The sequence below is a fragment of the Budorcas taxicolor genome, chromosome 5 (genome assembly GCF_023091745.1).
Source record: "Budorcas taxicolor isolate Tak-1 chromosome 5, Takin1.1, whole genome shotgun sequence".
NCBI lineage: Eukaryota > Metazoa > Chordata > Mammalia > Artiodactyla > Bovidae > Budorcas > Budorcas taxicolor.
Window position 1 is genome coordinate 117,731,232 of NC_068914.1, and position 16,193 is coordinate 117,747,424.

Below are 16,193 nucleotides of genomic sequence, written 5' to 3' on the forward strand. Positions count from 1 at the left end.
CTTTGGCTTGGGGAGGAGAACCCTTAGAAAATGGCCAATGGACCGGGCAGTCTGGCGCACTCTAATTGTGCGTTCCTCCCCAGAGTCACTAAGATTGCATCGAGGCCTCTAGCTTCCTTGATGTCTCCCCTGATTCCAGGGAAGCCTCTCTCCCAGTTATTAGGACAGAAAGGATTCTGAAGGGGGAGAAGGTATGTATTATACATGACAGGTCAGGCCCCCCCCCCACCCCAAGACAGATCCCTCTGCTTACAAAGAATGCTTGATGCTGTCATACGTCAGTCATTTTAATTCAGGGACAAGAATCAGGATCAGGCAAGAACATGTGTGGAGGCAGGAGTAAAAAAAAAAAATTAAAACAACAACAACAACAAAACAACAAACCAAAACAAACCCATAACAAACCAGAAGCTCCATGTCTCTGAATTGCTCCCTTTAGCAGCTATCCCACGGGTGAAAGGTCACCCTAGTACCAATGTGAATAGACCAGGGAGCCAAATGGACCGTGCTTTTCCATTTGCTAATGCCTTCATTTTGGAAATACTGCAGGACCCTTGCCTTTAACAGCTAATAGCTAGAAGAGAAGCCTAGCCCCCCTGCCCTGATAACAGACAGAAAATTGAAGCCAGGTAGTGTAGCAGGGACTCACTGTGTGGCCACATGAGTGGCTCTTTCTGGCAACATGTGAAGTCCTGGCCATTTCAGACTCTCCTTCCTGTACGGGAGGGAGGGGAGCAGCCTCAGGGGCTTCAGTTTCATGTCCTGTAGTGTTCACCAATACCAAGTGGTCCAGGTGCTCAGCTGGCTGTCTTTGGAGGATAATGAGAAGCTGGGTGAAATGGCCATGAGGGCTCCAGGCTGTGGACAGAGACGTGACTCGCACAGGCTCTGGAAGATGAGAAGTCCTATGGCTTTGCAGCTCATACAAAGTGCCTTTGCCTGCCCTTACACGCCCTGCTCACCAGACTTCAGGGACAACTGACCTAGGGCTCGGTGCTTTATCTTTTGCCAACAGAGCCTATATTACATGTTTTATACTCTGAGCTGACTTCCTGATGCAAGAGAAACACTGGGGATATCAGGGCACCTTGTCAGATATCATCTAACAACCTTTTTCTTGCCCTCATCCTCTTCACTGCCACTCGACAATTTGGACTTTCAGCCTGCAAGCCATGCCCAGATCTCTGGGGAAATCTGGCCACTGGCTATTTATTCTTCTATCCCTGGGTCCTAAATTCTTGAATCTTGAGGACATGGGAGCAGGGTGTTAGTAAACGGAGAGATGAGCTAAGCGGTGGTTCAAAGAAAGGGAAGAAGCCCAGCAGGAACGCTAGGGTTTACAGGAAAGAAAAGAATGGTCTTTCTCAGACTCCAGAGTTCATTCTGAGACCGGATGCCTAATGAGGTGTTTATTATCCACAGTCTGAGCGCATGTTTGGAAATATTAATACTATAATTCCAAAAACCATGCCAACTATCTCAGGCTGTGCATGTTAAGATGATTATAAAAAGAATGGAGAAGACAGGAGGGAAGAGGAGATGAAAGTGTCTTTGTGATTCTCCTGCTTTGCAAGCACACATTCCTATCATCTATTAGCATGTGGATTCCAGCCACAGCCAATCAGAATGGCCTGCCAAAGACCAGAAACTCAGAAGACTAGAAGGATATCCTGTTGCAGAGAGGTCTCTTCTACTTCTGCTTGTCCCCCAGCCAGTCAGCACCAGATTCACTTTGGTAATCCTGTCTGCTGATTTCTGATCAGGTGCATGTATCAGCTCCTAATGTCTCTTCTTCCTCATTAACTGCCTCTTCCGTGACTGATAGAATAAGCTAAGCACGGAGATACAGACATGGAAATGCATTTTTTTTTTTTTTACCACAGTTAAAAAAAAAAAGAAAAAAAAAGAAAAAAAATGCACAATCTTTGGAACAAAAGAATTAAAGGCAGAAATTTAAAGGAAAAATACATATTCAAAGAACATAGTGAGGTATAAAAAAGTATTCTCTCTTTTTTTGTGTTTTTTTTTTGTTTGTTTGTTTGTTTTTCCTCTTCATCTTGCTATAGAGTTCCTCTACTAGTAAATATTGCAATAGCCAGGCCTCATGAACTGGGGGGCTGTCCCACTTGCAGGGGTCTCACGTCACTTCAGTAGGGGGCAAATCGGCTGTAGCCACCTCGGTATAAACTCGCCTGCAGTAATTAAAGACACAAAAATTATTAAAAGGTTGATGAGAGAAGCATTGTGAAAGAAGACATATGTCCTGAGAAGGTTTTTGGACAAACAGCTTCCTTAGAAGCTTCAACAAAACTGGTTAGACAGTGTCTAGTGCGTGAGGTCAGGAAACTAACTTCTATCTCCAAAGTGCTCAAATCGGGACCCAAATACTTATTGCCGACCTGATATTCTCAAGGGGAGGGGATCATAACAAGCCACTTCATTATTTACACGAATTAGCACAGAAGAGAAATTGTGCCCAGTTTAAAACCAGGTCTGTAAATAGGTGGATTTTGAAAAGCATGTTGTCTTGTTTACCTTGATTATTTCAACATAATCGTGGCCTAAAGCAGATTGCTGACTTTACCTACCTACCCTTTACCTGACAATGGAGAACATGGGACTTCTGATCACTATCACTGTCATATCCCATGCTTGGGATGGTGCTGGATTTAATCCTGAGTTAATCTTTCAATGAATAAAGCCTATTGCCTCAGTAATTTATAAAAACAACAACCAGGTTGTTTCTTGATGTACCGATTTTTATCTTTATATGTATATGTATATGTGTGTATATATATATAGCAATGGCACCCCACTCCAGTACTCTTGCCTGGAAAATCCCATGGACAGAGGAGCCTGGAAGGCTGCAGTCCGTGGGGTCACTGAGGGTCGGACACGACTGAGCAACTTCACTTTCACTTTTCACTTTCATGCATTGGAGAAGGAAATGGCAACCTACTCCAGCATTCTTGCCTGGAGAATCCCAGGGACAGGGGAGCCTGGTGGGCTGCCATCTATGGGGTTGCATAGAGTCAGACATGACTGAAGTGACTTAGCAGTAGCAGTATGTATATATAGCTGGGGTTTTAGCTGGACTTTATTCCTTTAATCATTATCAAATGATTTATCCTTTTCAATCAAAAGTTCCTTAGGACCATATCACTCCTTGGGTCATTCTTATAGTATAGGATTTATAATATTTGGGCACTAAATAAAACCTTAGGAATTCCCATCCCTTTCTTTATATTTTATGTTCCTACCTCAATTCTGACACCTCCCCCACCCCCACCCAGACCCTATTACTTCCTCCTACAGATCCTCATCACTAGACTCAGTGTGGAAAATGGCAAGCTCTCGAACACCCTTTATGTCTTAACTGGGACCCATCATCTGCGTCCCTCTCAGACATGGCCACCTGTGTTCCCAGGCCCTTGCTTGGTGGCACTGAAGATGGCAAGAGAAACTCTGGCATGAGGTGGCATCTCTGTGGACTGGCCACTGCTGAACCCAGTAAGTCCTGGTCACTGGACCTGGAGGTGTCCTGGGGGATTATTCTAGATGAGCTCTATGGATGCTCTGTATACTTCTAAGAAAATATTGTATTTTGCCACAAATGTTACTAATAAAATATCTTTGGAAGGCAATTGCTTGCTGATTTCTAGTACTATCTACTGGAAGGCTTAAGAATAGGGACATCTTTTGGCATCTGCATTTGAAACAGGTGAAGTTTTCTGAAAACTTTACTGTGAAAACTAGAGAGTCCTATGTCCCCAGGTGTTAGCTAACACCTATTAGTAAAACTCTCCTCAGGCATGCATCTAACATCTGTGGCAACATAAAACAGCAGACTCCTTTCTGCTGTCTTTACCCAGGCCGGGGGCTCACACGAGCACACAAAGGAGCCACATGAAATTTACAGGTAGTCCTATTGGATTTAATACTTGGGCAATGGAAACAGGGCTGAATTTATTACCTCCATAGATCTTTTATAATCTGTAGGTAAAAGTCAGAAGTAAAATGTTTAAAGAATAAAAAAAGGCACATCTACTTACCACAGCGCCAACTCCATAGCTAGCGGCAGGGGCAAGGGCATGGTAGGGGTCGGCTGTGTACACCCTGCCATAACTGAAAAAAGAAATCCAATCAGGGATAAAGAGAAAGAAAAGACAGTAATCAAACAAAAAATGCAAAAACTTAAAAGTGTGTTTGACTAGGGATTTGTGAGTAACTTAGTCTTGGAATGCTATTAGGAAACTAGCAGAATGGAAAAAAAATCTGTCTGCTCCTAAAGGCAGTAACTGAAAAATCTCTGAAGTACATCTATAAAACGGAAAAGAAGGGCATTGGTGATGAGGAAGCGGGAAACCGGGGTCAGAGCCAGAAGGGCCCAAGAACAAGATGGAAGGAAGGGTCTGAACTGGTGGGTTTCTGGTGGGGCAGGGTCTGGGGAGGAGGCCTGCAGAAAACCCAGCTCAGCAGCAGCCCCGTGGCCCAAGTGCCCTTCTGGAAAGGGTGCAGGAAGGGAAGGGGGTGGCGCAAGACGGCGGGGCTCGCCCTCCCTCAGCACCTACCCGTCGCTGTAAGCGGCTGCAGCAGCGGCAGCGGCGGTGGCTGCGGTCGCAGTGGCGGGCTGTGCGTATCTGTAGGCTGCGTACCCACCCTACAGGAGAGAAGAGAACTCACTTTACAGACACCTCTCCCCCCGGGGGACAGGTGAACACACACCCGCCCACACGCAGACAGACGGGACGCAGAGACAGACATGGACACAGACACACACGTGGGGAGAGTGTTTCAAACTGCATCAGTCTGCATGTTGCTCCTCAGTGCAAAATTAAGCTCGACCCAAGACAGGGATTTGATTTGCAATTTGTAGTAGTAACATAAGTAAACTACACTGGGGTACCTGTTCTCAAATTTAAGAAGTGAAAATATGATTTAAAATACTTTTTAAAAATTAAAATATGGTTGATGTACAATGTGGTGTTAGTTTCAGGTATATATCTAAGTATCTATTCTTTTTAGGATTATAGGTTATTAGAAGATATTAAGTAGAGTTCTCTGTGCTATACACTAGGACCTTGTTGGTTGTCTATTTATATATATAATAGTGTGTATGTTTTAATCCCACGCTCCTAATTTATCCCTCTTCCCCTCAAATGAAGATATATGATTTTGGATCTATCTTTGTTGGAACCTTCAGCAAGGAAAATATTTACAGCAAGTTGGGAGAACTTTATCTGACAGGAAATGGAAACTTTAGAATTAAAACATTTAAGTTTATATGTGCTATCTTCAGATTCTCTGACATGTACTCAAACTGATCTACTGCTAAAAGACAGCAGTTTATAGAGAAAGGGCCCATACAAGTGCTCTGCTCCATGTGGCCTAGCATGATTGCCAAGAGGCTAGGACAATCAAATGACATTTAGAAGGAAGAACCAGTGTAAACCAGGGGCTGGCAAACCTCCATACGTGGGCCAATGTGGTCTGCCACCTGTTTCTGAAACTAGCTGTAACACAGAACGTATGGCCAATGAAGATGAAAGGCTTTACCACTTGGCCCCCTACAGAAAAAGTATGCCAACTTGAGTCTATATTTCAGACTCAGGCACATCAGATTACAAAGAGCTGGGGGCTCCTTGGGCCAGGTTCAAACAGATTAGGAAGCCCTTCCCAACTCCCCAGAGTATTTAGCCGCATTTGCTTTTCTTCCCTAGAAGGTTTTGGGATCCTTACGTCCCAATCTCACAGCAGGCTCTGCAGCTTTTTCTCCACGGGTTCAAATATCCTCTTAGTCCCAAAGAGCTTCCAGCTCCCCTGTCCTGCTATTTTACCTCCGTTTAGATGAATCAAATACTCAAAAGGTTTTTACTGCCAGGGGGAAGCATGTGTATTTCTTCATAAAGTATTTCAAAGATAATCACAACAACAAATGGCACATGAGACAGGCTACTGAAAAAAGTGGAAAGCCCTATTTTCCTTCTTTTTCTTTACCTTTTTAGAATTCATCTATTTTGCCTAAACCTAATTCAGTTGTGTACTTATATTATTGTCTTAGCTCCATCAGATATAGCAAAATACAACCATGTCCATTTGGAGGGCTTCTCAGCAGTGAGCCACAGCCCATTTCATTTCCATAGATTAGTATGTCTGTTTCTCATGGACATCTGAAGCTTTCTGCCCTGAGCTTTCTACTTTCGATCTCTTCAAATGTTCAATTTTTGCTAAGTCTACAAAAAAAAATTTGAATTTTTCTGTATTGTTTCTTAGGATTGAAAACAAGCATTTTCTAATGGGACCTCTGGTCTTCTTAACCACCTTACTGGGCAGCTTCTAGCTTGCTGCTTTTATTTCTGTCCAAATCTTCTGGAAATACCTGTAATTTCTTCCTACGGCTTTTTGCTTTTTTCTTACATAATTTATGCTTTCTCTAACTGACGACACTGTACTGTGGGGTGAAGCATACTTCTGCTCTTTAAATTTATGCTCCTCAAATTCATCAGAAGTAGCTGCAAATGTACATTAAAAAAAAAATCTCTGATTGGTTTTCAGTGGTTTTGTATTATTCCTTTATTGTTTAAGTGAATGATTTGAACACTGCTTCAATTATAGATCTTTCCATAGATATTTACATAAATAAGAAAATTCTCATTAATATTACTAACACTGGTAATGGGATGGGGCCATGGCAGGAGCACCCTCAGGGGCTAGCTACAATCCACAAGCTTCCTGAGTTCTAGCCAGGTCTACCAGGACACACAGGGCAGACTGATTTGGGTAAAGCCCTATATCCAGGCTGCAACACATACCCTGTCATACATACACGCCTAAGTATCTACATTATATATAAACTAACTCAAGTATCTCCTTCCTTCACTTTAAAAAAAAACTTATAAAGAAGAAATGAAACAGTAAAACCAACTGTTAAACAAAACAAGATGTTAATCATTGTAGTTGAGATTTTAAGCTTTGTATGAATCTTGCTGCTGCTGCTGCTGAGTCGCTTCAGTTGTGTCCGACTCTGTGCGACCCCATGGACTGCAGCCCACCAGGTTCCTCCATCCATGGGATTCTCCAGGCAAGAGTACTGGAGTGGGCTGCCATTGAATCTTGAAGGTTCACTTTTTCTGTATCATTATAAATGGTTGCACTTATTTAGAATTAAAGTTTGCTTGTGTGAAGTCTAGAGCAGGGCCATGTTCAGGAAAACCTCTTTGTAAATGAGGATGTGGTAAACAAGACATCAGGAAGTCTGTCCCTTCAGCAGGTTTTCAAAATCCAAAATAATCTCTAAAAATGGAAAAAGTCAAGGTAATAAAAGCAATTAAAGCCCAATGTAGACTACCCGGGTAAAACAACTAAAAACTTAAGTTCTATGCCATGGAGCAGAGGTATACGTTCCCATAAAAATACTAACTAGATTCTCAGTAAGTCCTGGTATGTCAGATATACTGGGGATTGTATTCAGTCATTAAATTTGAGCAGCAGTGCACTAATTCTGGAAGAAAAGAAGTTCTGAATGAGGTTACTAATAGACATTTCCTCTTGGTTTCCTCAGCCTGCAAGAAACCAGGGGAACCTTATTGGTTTGGGGGCAATGCTATTGTTATATTATTTTTTTTTTTGAACTTTTTAGTTTATATTGGGGTATAGACAATTAACAATGTTGTGACAGTTTTGGGTGAACAGTGAAGGGATTCAGCCATACATATACATGCACCCATTCTCCCCCAAAGCGGTAATGTTACTGTTGATCAAGACAATTTTAAAAGGATCAGGCTGTGGGAAAGAAGGCTCCTTCCAAACCAGAAGGAAATGCAGATAATCTACCTCCAGTCCTTTCCTTTTCCTTAAAGTGAACTCTGACTCTGGAGCCTGAATCTGATGAGGGTCTTTTGCCATTCAAAATCAGAAGCGCAGGACAGAGATGCAAATATTTTATTAATAACAAAAGGCTCAAGAATGTCAACAGAATTTTAAGAAAACTACATCTATTTGTTTTTTTTTAAAAAAGCAGATAATATTTCCACGTCTACTCTTCTAATTACTTTACGATAATGGCGCTATAGACAGGCTCTTTTAGGAGAGATCTACCTTTAGGACAGGAAGTAATATCCTAATTAACCTGTTAATTTCATCGATGACTACCCCCAAATTAGACAAGCTAAACTGCATGTCACAGATTTACTCCTCTTAGATGTATTCTTAGTCTAAAGTATTTCTGATGGTGCTTTCAATTGGTTATTCAACAATGTGTCTCACCATAATGTAAGCCAGTGAACATTCAGGCATATTTATTTCCAGTTTGGATGTTGGAAGGCATAAAGCATCCAGGAGGAGAAACCATTTTCTCAACTTTCACTTCTATGAGCAAATCTGAAGTTGTTTATGGAACATGAGAACAAAGTGCAGTTTGAAACACCAAGGGTTTCATTGCTGTTTCTTAGGTTTTTCAAAAAGAACAAGGGTGGGGGAAGGGATAGGAGAGACAGGGTTCAGGCGTGGGGAAGGGGTATGGCGCCACATTTATTAATCACATTAAAAACTAAGCATGCCAACATCTGGAGCTAGAACGACCAGCAAAATCACCACGTTCAGACTCGGATTGGCTAACTCTATCTATCCCAGCATTCTCTTGGGACAGCGGTTCGCCCTAGGCTCTACCACAAGCTCGGTGAAGTACACAGCCTCAATTACTAGAGCGTGCAGCCACAACGACCTGGTATTACGGAAACAGTCAGTCACCACTCGAGTTAACATTCCAGACCCTAACGACTGGCCCCTCCCAGCCCAGAGAAAGAGTCAATCTGGCCCGCCCGAGCCCTGGCCCACACCACGATGTTAATAATTATAACAAGCAGTAACCCATCTGTTATATCAGAGAAGGGAACAGAGACTCCACTGAGAGATTTAGAGTGAGATGTTAACATTTCTTCAGCTGACTGCACAAACAAACAAACAAAAAAAGAGGAGAAATAATTCATTTGGAGATATGAAGTCATGAGATAGCTGATGTGTATTGCTTTGAACCATGCACCAATGCAAAACTGAAGCAACCATTAATAATAAAAATTAAAAAGGACATATGTATTTACACACAATCAGACCTGTTTGATCTGAAGCAGTTTGCAGATTCTATCTGTGTGTGATTTGAAATAAAACAAAAAATGGGGATTAGCATGGCCACAGCACACCCTAATGTCGGAGGGCAGACACGGACAGCTTTTTGGAACCTGACAGCTGGATAAATCTGGCATGGCTAAGCCTGGTCCAAATATTCCACACGCCCCAAACAATTACTTTCTTATTCCTTTGTAATTCATTTTGACTGACTCCTAATGCTCCCAACTGGGGCAACCCAATGCTATTCCACTTCCCTAGTCCATCTTCCTGATTCACTTCTGACCCGCAGTGCTCACTTGTATGCTTGCCCTCTGTCAATACCCAGACCTACTGACCCAGTGTTCTCAAATATTTCCTGTGTTTAGGCATTCTATCTTTTTCACATGTCTGTAACACACCCCTGCCTTCAACTTCTGGCTTTTTCAAATGAAAATGTGGTTACCTTTAAGATCCTTTTGTTGTTGAAAACTCTCACTTTTCCACTGCTCAATGTCACCTAGGGACTCCGCTCTGAACCAATTTTGTTGTCTAGTGAACTTTAGAGTGCTGCCATGCCGACCACGTGACTCCTCTGCACAGGCCTGAGCTGTATCTTAATTAGAACAGAGTGGAAGGGTTCTACAAAACTCTCCTTTTACACCTGGCCTTTCTCTGTCTCCATTTAACCTTCCCTTGTCTTGATTTTAACCTGGCCATTAAGTATATTACTACATTTTTGTTTTAGGATTTACATTAAAACAGGACTTTGGTGAGCATGTGATGTCAAGACACCTTCTTTCTACCTGGAAGACAATGACATTATGTGACACTGAGGAGAATGTATATTTCAAGACCAGCAGACAAATGAAAGCTTGTTCCCTGCATGTGGTGTATGGATTTACAGAGCAAAGGGAGTTGGGGTTGGGGGGGAGGTGGGGAGAATGGCAAGTGTGATGCTTTGAATCACTATGGCAGAGCAGAGATCTAGTCCACCTGGCTTGGGCCTAAGGCTGTGCCTCTGGGGATCACTGTCTTCACATGATTCTACCTCCTTCCTTTCCCTCGCCTCCTCCACTGAGATCCACAGCTCTGGACTGAACTTGTATGAGGAGGGGCTCTTTAGGAGAACAAAGACTCTTTGGTGGCAAGATGGGACACTGGATTAAATGTGAGTAATACAGATGTGAATACAAAACTTGTAATAATGATAATATTGTTACTGCTTTTGACTGGGAGACCCTATCTACTTGGAAGAGTAGATAATGAAAAATTTTTAAGGAAAATATTTTAAATTTCTATTATTATTAAAATTGGGGTTAAGGAAAGGAATCTTTATGACCGATTTGGTATCCTCCACTTACTAATTTTATGATAGATGAAAGACGATCTTCAACTGACTAAGCCTTTCAAACACTTTTCTTCCGCATCTCTATAATCGGTTCACCTCCAAAAGCTCGCTGGGTGGCCACATAAATAGACTAACTGAATTGTGACAAGTTACCTGCTGCTTCCCCTTTAGCTGAGCACCCAGCTACCAGCAAATTGAACAGGGCATCATAATCCACTGCCCTCACTAATCTGGTTTTAAAGTGAAAAGGAGAGAGAGCCCGGGAAACATATGCTTCCATTTTAGAGTTCTAGTATACCTAGATTTTTAGGACAACTTCAAACTTACATAGCAGCACAGCCGAACTACTACAATGATTTCACAACAGGGGCCAATTTGGGATTCAGAAATCCTGTCTAGATGGATTCTACTTTTTCTCTTTTCTCATTTCTTTCACAGAAGTAAGAAGATGTCCCAAATGGCTAAACTCTTCAAAATATAAAAGACCAGTTTCAACACCATGGATAAATGTGATTGACAAACTAAAACGGGTGGCAGTGATGGGACAGTGCTGTAACACACCTGGTGCGGATGTGTGGCAATGGGGCGGGAGCATGGAATTTTGGAGGAGGTGCCCTCATGTAAGGAGCTTGACTGGGTGCACTGCTGAGGTAGCAGGCCTTAGATCACACGCTCACAAGTCTTGATTGTCCAAAAAAGCCTCTGTTCCCATCTCTAACGTGGAGCTGGAATGGTTAGTATAATTCAATTTTTTCACTGCAATCCACAATCTGATTGATTGGCAGGTCACACTGGCACTCCTACCTGAGGTATTTTAGCGCTAATGATTGGTTCCTGTAAGACTATTCTATAACAGAACACAGGAAGAGCAGTTCAAAAAACACAGCTGTGGAAGGAAAACAATCATACAAAAAAGCCCGCGAAGGGGCCCACCAGCCTTTTCTTTCCTTTGGATGCAAGCATGCTTTTCACAGGGTGAGAATTAGGAGCAGTTGTTATCCCATTAAAAAAGTGATTTAGGGAAAACGGTGTCTTTCCTACTGATCAGAAAAAGAGGGTGTGGGCAGACACATAATCTACCTGCGACACTTCCAAATCTTAGCGTGGGGAATCTCTTTACAAGTCATGGGCACGATTGCTAGATCAGTTCTCCAGACAGCAATATGCCATGAAAGACACGGGGAGGAAGGAAGTGGCCAGCAGGGGTTACGGCCTAAGAAGAGGACAGGCAGAGATTACAAACAAAACCAAACCAAAAAAACCTACAAAAAACACCTTCACAGTTAATAGCCTAAATTAATACAGCTTAAATAAAAGCCAGCAATTTAAACTCTTTTTCCTCATGTTGTCTCCTCAAGTTCAGGTTCAGGGCACTTTTTAGACTAGATAAACCAACCTCTCTATTTCTGATCTTCCTTTCTGAGATAACAAGAACTAAACATACATTAATAGATTTTCACAGAAGGGAAAATGTACAGAGAGGAGCAGAAACAAATTCAACATAAAATGATAGGGGTTTTTATTGTTGCTGTTTGTGTCTTTTTTAAAGAAGCCTCCTTTTCCACCTCACACATGGAGTGGGGATTGTGCAGTTTTAAAAGCTGTATTCAAAGTTAACTCTAAGCCTCACTCAACAGTTCCCACCTCATGTTTTCCGGTTTTCCATTTGTGGGTTTGGGTATTATTTCAGCACTAGTAACCAACTTTTTCTTCTTTCCTCTAAGTAACTAACTGGTTTAAGATAACTAAGAAATAAAAATACCATCAGTATTCAGTTTTTTCATCAACTAGGGGCCACGGGTCAAAAAAATGTTTTGGCAAAGTTGCTGAATTACTTCTGTTCAGCTTGATAAGGTGGTCCAATTCATAGATTAAAAAAAAAAATCAAGAGTATTTTCTCAACAAGTGCAGAAAAATCATTTCTCTCTTAATAAAGTCATACACTGTAAACTAAGGAAGTGAGAGAACTTAACAAATACTCGGTTGGATGACTTAACAAGGTGGAAGGAGGCAAACCTTAATAAGCTAGAAGTACATTATACTTAAGAAATCCCCAAATAAGATATCAGAGGACAAAAACAAACCCCAATTCAAGAGGAAGTGTACTCTAATAGACCAGATTTCAAGAAAACTTAAATAACATAAACGTGAGCTTCATGAGACTATGGATACTAATGTATATGGGAAGATGTACATGCTTATAAGAGCTTATGTAAATACATATATTTAGAAAAGTGCACTCTGTTGTAAAAGTAGGATATATTAATAGTTTCCTAATCCTCAAGTTTCACCGTAAGCATAAGAAAAAAAGATCTTTCATTTACTTCTTGAAGACCATTGGGGAAAGATGTGGATTTTAACTAAATTACTATAGGAGGTAACGAAATATTGATTATTTGGGTTTTATGCTTGGATAAACAAACACTTTCGGTAATCTGGGTGTCACACTCTAAGAAACATATCCACAAAGTGAGGAGGCTGGACCAAATTATGGCTAAGGTTCCTTCAAGCATGTGTTCAAGTCTACTTTGAAGGTCTGCTGTAAATGGCCAGGTGTGTACACCCCCTCACCGTATCTCAGAGAACTGCTCTCTCCTGTTTACTTCCAGCAACACAGAATGCATACTCCACATGCATTCTGGAAGGGCATTAATGTTTTAAGATTGCTGGGAGTCTCTGGCAGACTGTGGAAACAGTTCATTAAAAAGGTACCCTTATTGACTTTGGAGAAATTAGGGTGTAAAAATCATTTCCAGACAATTCTACACTGTGCCTAAAGAATCATTTCATGCTGACACGTTTTTCTCAGGAAACTATTTCTTAACAATGTGGGTAGTTAGACTAAGCATGCATTCAGAAAGAGATCTTTGGAGAGAGGTCCCAATAAAAGACTTGCAAAACTCAAAAACTTGACTCTTTTGTCAGGTTAGATCATTTTGTCCATATTTTAAATAACATGTGACCACCAATCATGAGACTCAAGCTATAGCTAGGCAGTTTAAATAATGGAGAGTAATAAAGATGTTACCATGGCTGGTCAAATCAACAAATCCTGTATGAGTCAAACGTTTGTAGAAGAGTGTAGGTTGTTAATGATGCCATTTGTTTCCTTCTAGATGGCTCTTAAAGAAAGAGCCCCACTGGCCGTGGACCTTCTGATATAGAAAAGCCTTATGCACTGAGTATTTGGTTTCCTCTCATTCCTACCCACTCTCCACTGGCATCAATTCCTCACCTCACTCTCACCAAGACAGTGCTCTCTCAAAGTATGTGAAACAGGAAAACACACATTTCAGGAAGCTTCTTGCCATTTACAGAAATCAAAGCCCTAATGATCTAAAGAGGGATGTGAAATGAAAAGAAAAGCAGAAAAGGGAAAGAGCTGGTTTCAGGCTATGCTGGTCCTGTTATTTATGTATGCACATGAGACGACAGGAAGAAAAGACTTTAAACCTGCTGATCATCTCTCAAGTATATTTGTGGAACACAGAATATCTGTGGGCATAGGGAAGGGAAAAGAATATGTCCAGTAGACTGATTCTAGCAATGACCAGGAAACCCAAAGGCTTAGTTTTTGCACCCAGGGGCAAGCGCAGTGGCAGAGAAGCATGCTTGCATTCTTAAATATATAAATATATATATATCCACAAGGAAAAAGAAAATAAAAATTAAATAAACTATATTAAAAAAAAAAAAACAAACCAAAGAAACAGAAAAAAAAAGGCTGGCTTGTCAGGGGATGGGGACGAGAAGGCCCCGGTGTGTGTACTTACATAGAGGTCAGCACCGTAAAATCCGTCCTGGTAAACCACACTGCAGAAAATCCACACAAAAACAAAAACAAAAAAACAAAAGAACAGAAACACATTCCGGTTATTGAGGACGGCAGCATGCACATGCGCTCTACACGGGCAGGTGATGTATGAATACGGACCCTGGGCTGGAGAGGTTGGGGCAGCTCTGGGACAGGCAAGGCAGGGGAGGGTTGCAACCCTAGAAGGAAACGCCTGCCAATCTAGTAACTAGAGTGGGATGAGAGCAATAAAGAGCATCCCCAGAGGGCCAAGTATAGCTATGGAGAACCTGCTGGATTGGAAACACCAACCTTTCATATTGAGAGTATTAAAAAAAATAAGCTTGTCCTAAGAGGACGTTTTTCTTCAAAAAGGGTGTGTGTATGTGGGGGTGGGGGCAGGGTTTGTGCAGAGAGGGGTTAAATATGAAAAAAGGAAAAAACAAAAACAGAAAAACCCCCAAAGAATCCCACTAGGGCAGGACCTGTATGCAAAGTATGCTTCAACATTATGTTTAGTATTTTGTTATCAGTTTCAGAGAAACGTAGAAATTCTTTTCTGATATCCATACATCACCTGCTTTTTACCCTGCACATTAGACATGCGATAAGATTTGGCTGATCACACAAGCATGCAAAGTATTATTATTCAGCATTTTAAGAACCAATGCAACACCTCAGAAAAACAAGTCAATCAATTCTGACCAAAGTAAACAGAGAAATGTAATTAAAAAAAAAACACAACCAAAAATACCCACAATGCATTGCTTTCACAAGCAGAGATAATGAGCTAAAGGTTAAGGTGATTGGTCCAAGGTCCAAGAATTGAAAGGTGCAGTGGGGATCCCAGATAGTAACAATATAATCCAGAGTGGGAGGAGTAACTGGAAGACTTTAAGGGTTCTTTTTTGACCATAAGAATATTCATGGAATTCTGAAAAATACAGTTGATAACTGAGGTTCTGGGCATGACCTGTTTTATTTAAATGAATATAATCGAGAAGGTAGCTTGATTAGGAATAAAAAGATTTATTTTCCTGTTTAGAAAATAGATTTGTATTGAACAAAAAAAATACACGATTCTGTTTTTAATCCTAAGCAACACTAAACTATTATAATGAAGATATAGATTTCAAGCCTTTTGAGGTATTTTGTGCATATAATTTCCCCAAAACGTTATGTTGGGACCAAAAGACAGAATAGCAGTAGAGAAAAAAAGATAAGAGTCTTTTCACTAAACCAAGATTTGGTTTTTTAAAATTAAAAGATCTGTTCATCATTTATTCAACTAAACAAGCTGGAAATTTTCACTACTACCTTCTCCGCTATAACAAACAAGCTAGCAAGTGAGGTTATCAAGTCACAGTTTTAATATGAATATGAAAATAATTTATTTTTTACAGGTAGCTATAAAGTTTCTGAATTCTACTCCCAGTGAGGTTCTGTTGTATTTACAGGATAGTATGATCACACTTTGTGATGCCCCAATTATTCTGTGCCTTTGTATTATTACACAACAGGCAAATTCATCGCTGAGGTCATTTAGATAAATTCTGTCCATTTTCAGTCTCCAATTGCAGCTAAAATCTGAGGTTAGAAAATAATCTGCCTCTCAATTGCATTTTAGTAAAAAAGAGACTTGTTCATAATGAGAAGGCTGATAAAATGCCAAAGCATTGATGCCAAGTGGTGACTAATTAACCTTCAACTATTTTAGTAAGGGGAAATAGGCAAAGTTCGAAAATATTTCTTCTATAGAGAAGAGTGGTGGCGTTAAAAATATGAGTAAATTTTATGCTAAACTGTTTCACTCATTGGGAATATTCACCTAAATCTAGGAGAATTCCAATATTCCCTATATCAAATGCCACGAGGAGGCTAGAACACAATGATTAATGATGAAATTAGTTCACTAAGCTAAAAAGCAATTTTAGGCCACTCCCCATA

General features: G+C 40.9%; 1 protein-coding gene across 3 annotated transcripts in view; it reads right to left on the reverse strand.

The window, feature by feature from the left end:
• Positions 1 to 262: 262 nt before the first annotated feature.
• Positions 263 to 16,193, reverse strand: part of RBFOX2 (RNA binding fox-1 homolog 2) — a 289,442-nt gene continuing 273,511 nt past the window's right edge. For 2 of the 3 annotated variants that reach the window (XM_052641135.1, XM_052641134.1), the window contains exons 11-14: positions 11,258 to 11,300; positions 4,572 to 4,660; positions 4,053 to 4,125; positions 263 to 2,192 (exon numbers count right to left, since the gene is read on the reverse strand). In XM_052641135.1, the coding sequence (XP_052497095.1) occupies positions 2,148 to 2,192; positions 4,053 to 4,125; positions 4,572 to 4,660; positions 11,258 to 11,300 (250 nt within the window). In that variant the 3' untranslated portion in view covers positions 263 to 2,147. Of the gene's footprint in view, positions 2,193 to 4,052; positions 4,126 to 4,571; positions 4,661 to 11,257; positions 11,301 to 14,226; positions 14,267 to 16,193 lie in introns of all 3 variants that reach the window. The other variant, XM_052641136.1, reaches the window with a different exon arrangement.